This window comes from Olea europaea, unplaced genomic scaffold, assembly GCF_002742605.1.
Source record: "Olea europaea var. sylvestris unplaced genomic scaffold, O_europaea_v1 scaffold419, whole genome shotgun sequence".
Taxonomy (NCBI): domain Eukaryota; kingdom Viridiplantae; phylum Streptophyta; class Magnoliopsida; order Lamiales; family Oleaceae; genus Olea; species Olea europaea.
This window is the reverse complement of record NW_019261692.1, coordinates 121,892-127,818: the sequence shown is the minus strand read 5'-3', so window position 1 is coordinate 127,818 and position 5,927 is coordinate 121,892. Positions and strand designations below refer to the sequence as shown.

At 34.4% G+C, this 5,927-nt stretch overlaps 2 protein-coding genes across 2 annotated transcripts in view; one reads left to right on the top strand and one right to left on the bottom strand.

Moving 5' to 3' along the window:
- The window catches only part of LOC111387706 (monosaccharide-sensing protein 2-like), a 13,565-nt gene extending 11,394 nt beyond the window's left edge, over positions 1-2,171 (top strand). Inside the window, exon 4 of the mRNA XM_023012289.1 lies at positions 2,109-2,171. Coding sequence (XP_022868057.1) covers positions 2,109-2,171 — 63 coding nt within the window. The remainder of the gene's footprint in view (positions 1-2,108) is intronic.
- Positions 2,172-2,730: 559 nt separating this feature from the next.
- On the bottom strand, positions 2,731-5,334 carry LOC111387703 (protein STRICTOSIDINE SYNTHASE-LIKE 6-like). The gene is made up of 4 exons (XM_023012286.1): positions 4,897-5,334; positions 3,520-3,827; positions 3,294-3,426; positions 2,731-3,202 (listed from the first exon to the last, which is right to left on the bottom strand). The coding sequence occupies exons 1-4, from the start codon at positions 5,278-5,280 to the stop codon at positions 2,930-2,932; spliced, it is 1,098 nt and encodes a 365-aa protein (XP_022868054.1). The 5' UTR covers positions 5,281-5,334; the 3' UTR covers positions 2,731-2,929.
- Between the last annotated feature and the right edge of the window lie 593 nt (positions 5,335-5,927).

Here is a 5,927-nt window from a genome sequence, read left to right as displayed (position 1 = left end):
GTGATACCCAGCCACTGATTTTACACTTGCCCAATAACGAGAGCAAAAATGGCAATGGGCAATATGCAATTACATTGGAATGGTCAATTGTTGTGGGAGAGTAAAGTTTGTCAAAAGTGGGCCCCACATCAATGATACAAAAATCAATTATTTGTCAAAAAAATAAGCTCTGACACATCAAATAAGTTTCAGGGTAGGTTTTGAATGACTGGATAATGTTATATATTACAGCTTTTGACTTTTTAATGTCGAGCAAAAGTTTAAGCCCTTATTTGAGCCCATTTTGCAAGGGAGGAATGCATTTTATAGTAAATCAGTAAAGAATGTATGATTAAAAATTAAGGAAAAATTTTGAGGTTGTGTGTAATATTATTTTATTGAAAAATATATGGTTGAAAATAAATTTTGAAAAATAAATTTTTAGAAGAATGAGACTTGTTTGAGTCTCATTCTTTAAGGGCTTGTTTGGTCCCCTTTCTTAAGAAAAAAATGAATTTTCTACAGTATTTTTATATAATTTCAATCACACATTTCTCAATAAAATAATATTACACGCAAATTCAAAATTTTTCCTTATTTTTTATTTCCCATCAATACACTATTCAAAAATTCATTTTTCCCCTCAAATTGGGGATCAAATAAGGGCTAAAAAAATTCATATAAACATTGTTTTGACATCATTTCAACACACATTCTTCAATAAAATAAAATTACACATAAATTCAAAAATTCTTCTTATTTTTTAATCACACATTTCTCATCGATACACTATTCAAAAATTCATTTTTATCAAAAGAATGTGGCTTAAACAATTATTTTCATATTTCTTACGTTTTCCTCTTCATCTTTCGCTCTATTTTATCTTTCCAAACATGATACGGGAAAATATGGGAGATTTTGAAACTATGGGAGATTAAATAGGAAAAAGTCAAAGAAAATAACCGTGGGGTTGACTTTTATATGTAAAAGGACCGGTAGATTGCGCCTATCAAGGCTTACTAGTTACAAGGCTGAAGACTTTAATCAGGAAAGGAGTTGCTGAATTTTGCGTTATTTACTTGATCTATTATACAACTGATATAGAAGAAATAATCTAATATTAATTAAACTAATTAATTCTTACTGTCACTGATATACTTTTCCAAAAAAATAAAATAAAATAAATTGATTTTATCATATCCTATTCAGTTATAGGTGCAAAAAAGCTAACGTCCAATCAAGATAAACCAAAGCTAAATCAAGAGCTCTGCTTTTACAGACCCTTACCAGAACGCACACATGCGCATGCCGCGGCGTATTTTTTTTTCATCTGGGACCGACCCCTACAGGAAGGGTCGGTAAGACTTCTGTGAAAAATGCTCTATACGCAAAACATGTTTCTTAAATCAAATATACAAATTTGCAAACATAAAATAATTCTTTGGGTATAAAAACAATTAATAACAAAAACATTAGAGTTCAAAGATCGAGTAAACAATTTATTCATATTGTATTAATTAAGATGGGCAAAATTTGTTGATAGGTGCTTAGTATTTTTTGACATGAGGTTCAAACTAAGAGTATATAATATTAATTTTCTTTGAAAACGTGTGTTCCAGTTCAACTACGAAGAAAGCAACCTGTTTGTTTATAGGCCCCGTTTGGTAGGGATTTTTCCCCAAAAAATTGATTTTTTGACCGTTATTTTACTATTCAAGCCGTAATTTTTGACTTTTTATCTCACATGTGGATCCCACTTTTCTTTTAACGGTCAAAAAATCAATTCTCAAAATCTCTACCAAACGGGCCCATAATTTATATTAACAAATTTGCTTTGTCCTGTTTGATAAGGGTTAAAATTAGATTTTAAGTGAATTTTGATAAAAGTTTTTAAAATATTTGGTTGAAAAATTGTGGGACCCATAAAATATGTGATTAAAATTGATTGTTTAACTTTATCTTGAATTAAAATCTAATTTAAATCAGTACCAAACATGGACTTAAAAAGGTTAAAAGAATAGAACCAAAATTTCAACCTCCAACCATGAGAGATGGGTACCGCCTTCGTCTCATTACCTTAACGTGGACACAGCTGTGAAAGTAGGGAATGATTTCTATGGGACTGGTAGGGTATGCAGATTTCAGAAGGCAAAATTATTCGAGGATTCCTTCTCTTGCTGAATGTTGAGTAATTTTGGAGGGCCTAAATTTCACTAAACTACATAGATTCCAAATCAGCAAATTAGAGCTTGTTTTATTCTTCTAGTGTCTCGATCAGAGCATATTAAGCCCTCGTTTGACCCCCATTACCTAAAAATGAAAATGGGGAGAATAGTATATTTTAGAAAAATGAGTGGTTGAAAAAGAAGGAAAAATTTTCGATTTACATGTAATATTATTTTATTGAAGATTGTATGATTGAAAATAGAAGAGAGAAAAATTAAATATAATGTAATTGAATTTAATGGAGATCAAACGGGGGCTAATTTATGCATATTAACGCCGGCCAGGGACCCCAAATTTGTAATATTTATTTCCCCACTTTACAAATTCCGTATTTGAATTGGCTCACCCCACCAGCGCACCAATGCATACCAGGTTTCTGAAACGAAGAAACAAAAAATCCCATATGTGGGTCCCTCCAGTCCCATCTACATAGAAGTCATACGATTTTACCACTTTGACCCCCAAAAAAAAAGAAAAAAAAGAAGGTTTAACAAATACAGTGATATGATCCCAAATAACAACAGATTATTGGATGGGGGAGTTAATTGTGTGTAAAACAGTACAATGATAAGATGCCTTGTGATATTATGTCAACCATTATATTATTGTAGCATGAGGTTCAATTTATCCAAGCATAGAAAATTAAACCACCTGTTTGAGCCCTTATTTTTGGAAACTTGCTATCAATCAAATAAGAGAGTAAAAAATCCAACCATCCTCCATATCATGTTGCTGGATACTGGCTAATATTAAGGCGCGTGATGTATGGAAATTGAATCGAACCACAATACAAATGCTCTCCAATTTTGGTCCCGCTAGTGATTTGATATAGATCATGATCATAATAGTGTGCAATCGGCTTTCCATCCAAATCAACGGCAAAAATCCCTCCATTCTTTTGGAATCGAGTTGGTTCACCCATGTACTTAGCCACTATTGCCATTGCCTTACGAATGAAAGCATACCTTTGTGTCAAAGTCCAAAAGTATATATTTCCCTATTACAAGGCGAACTTACAAGCATTATTCGTAGACTTCAACGGACAATATAAGAAGTTTAGTGGAAGAAGACTGTGTTTTAAGTCATACCGTGGTTAATGCAATCCAGTATCGGCCTTCTCCATCGTATCGAATGTTGTCAGGCAATCCAGGTAAATTTTCAATGAATGTATCCACAGATCCTCTCTTCTCACCTTTTATGTAATACTTTTTACACATTCTCCTGCAATTCAATCAATTACAACATCAACCTTGTTAAGGATGCTATAGTATGATACCAAACATGTCAATTATTAGCATGTAAAGAAAAACTTACACGGGAGTCTCGCAAAATATAACAAAATGCTGATCTGGTGAAATCACTACACCATTCGGAAAATACAAATCACGCAATAGAACTTTTGTTTGTTTGGTAGACGGATCATAACTCATAAATCTGCCATGTGGTCTACCTTCTAAAAAATCAAACAAAAACTCGTGGAGAGCGTATTTAGAAGAAGCATCTGTGAAGTAAAGAATGCCATCAAGAGTAATATCAACAGCATCTGTTAGCTTGAATTTTAGACCATCAGCTTCATCAGTCAACAGCTCCATTGTGCCATCTCTGGTCACATTTAGTAACCCCTGCAATACAAACAAATGTCCCCTGTATAATTCTTATGTGACATATCAAAGATGTTAACTTTGTCCAACAAGAATAAATAGCCTTTTCTCGAAGATAAGGGGCTACTTTGCCGAGTTCCTCAGAGCGAGTTGTCTCACGCTCCTAAATATTCTCTACTCGCCTGTATCGATTTCTGGTATAGGTACTCTTTTGCTTAAATATCGTTCAAGCCTTTTCAGAAAGTATGGCAAGGGTTACTTCACTACCATGTCACTTGGTGTTCGAATATTGGCTTGAGAAGCTTGTTGCTTTTTCGTTTCAATAACTAATTGAAGCCATCGGCCCTATCCATTTATTCATTCGACCCAACCTTTTTTTTTGGTTTCGAGAATTCGATCAACGTCTTGATGTTTCTAAATGGTCATTAAACTTTTTATTGTGTAAAACCATTTTTTCCAAACAAAATCCACTTTAATACTGGATGGGCAAAACTTTTAATAGTTTCCGGGAAATTAATAAACGAATTAATTCAATGAGATTTAACTCAATGAAAAGTTCGATGAGCGATTGACTAATTAACCTTATTTCGAAGAGGACCACGGAATTTATGGACCCTGCTAGTTAAACAGGCCAAATAGGCCCAGTTTAAAAATTGAAGCTCTCTTATCACGTGCAAATTCAACATCAACCTTGAGCCCCGTTTTGCCCTCATTTTTTCAAATAAGAATGCGAGTAATAATATATTTTTTTTAAAAATAAATGGTTAAAAAAAAAGGAAAGTTTTCGATTTATATGTAATATTATTTTATGAAAGATTGAAAATAAAATGAGTAGCTAAAAATAGAAAATAATTAAAACTAGAAAAGAGAAAAATAAAATGTAATTTAATGAAATCATGCAGGCGCAAGGACCATAAAATATTTTTTAATCCATGTACCAGAAAATAAATAATAATGAGAGCATGAGAATATTTAAATATTATTTTGATGTATAAAGCGAACGGCGAGGACTGACCTGAATCGGGCGATGATCTCAAAGGATGGACAAATTGACTAATCAAATTTTATTATCAATTTGTTTATCACTGACCTTAACAGCATCTGCTATGATGACTTCACCATGATGTCCATGAACAAGTCCAAGTGGTCGGCCGCCGGTGTTGACCCATTTCTCCACCTTAGACTCAGCTGCCGACTCGTTAACCGTGACTCGGTTGATCCACCCATCGGTTGTGCCGGTGTATATAATTCCGGTGATGGGATCATAAGCCACATCTTCTGGCCCCAGAAGCTCACCAGCCCCGATTTTTTCCGAGCCATGAAGCATGTGAGTGTTTCGTTTAGGCACAAATAGGGGCTGCTTTGGAGTCAACTCGTGATCGGGATATTGAGCTGGAGCGAAGGTATCGAGTTGGTAGAGAAGCACAGCCATGATAACCGGTAATGTTGCCAACACAGAGATAGTATAGGCCATATTTTGTAGGTAGATGCGAAAATGAAGAGATTAACAGATAAGAAACATGGCTTGACTTCACTTTGGACGAATATAAAAGGTTGAACCCCAATCTTAAGGGTCCTTACGGACCCTGCATTGGACAATCGTGAAGGAGGTAAATCCCAGGATGTGCCTCCCAGGAGCCAGGGTGGAGAGCACATGGATAGGCCAAGGCTGTTAACCCATATGATAACTCCCGCTTGCAACAAAGACAATTCCACCTTGCGGGGAATCGAACTCTGCACACTGTCGCGCTGAGCCCTATCCGCCCTTCCCTTTGTCACTGGGAGATATGCCCTGGGGGCAACTCCCCAAGAATGGTAAGATGATACATCAGTCAATCAATTGCTATGTAAGTTATGGAGATTTTAGTAAAATTAAAATTTTCTAAATTGGTGTTTAATGTAACATTAATTAAATGATAAATGTGTTATGTCAATTTTAAGGTTGAACAAAACTCCTAAATCGAATTTAACCTGATTCGAGCAATTTGATTTAGTTCATTTCTTCTCAAGTTAAATATCCAAATAGGTATTAAAATCTAGAACTAACAGATTTGATTTGATTCTCGATTCCAAATTAAGAACTCAAGAACCGAATAAAATTTGAATCTTCTTAATTTTTTT

What these genes read in the sequence shown, in the direction of transcription:
- LOC111387703 (XM_023012286.1), bottom strand. Translation starts at nt 5,280, where the DNA reads ATGGCCTATACTATCTCTGTGTTGGCAACATTACCGGTTATCATGGCT. An exon ending in TCATAGCAGATGCTGTTAAG is followed by an intron (nt 3,828 to 4,896) that starts GTCAGTGATAAA and finishes TTTGTATTGCAG; the next exon opens with GGGTTACTAAATGTGACCAG. An exon ending in ATATTTTGCGAGACTCCCGT is followed by an intron (nt 3,427 to 3,519) that starts GTAAGTTTTTCT and finishes ATTGAATTGCAG; the next exon opens with GAGAATGTGTAAAAAGTATT.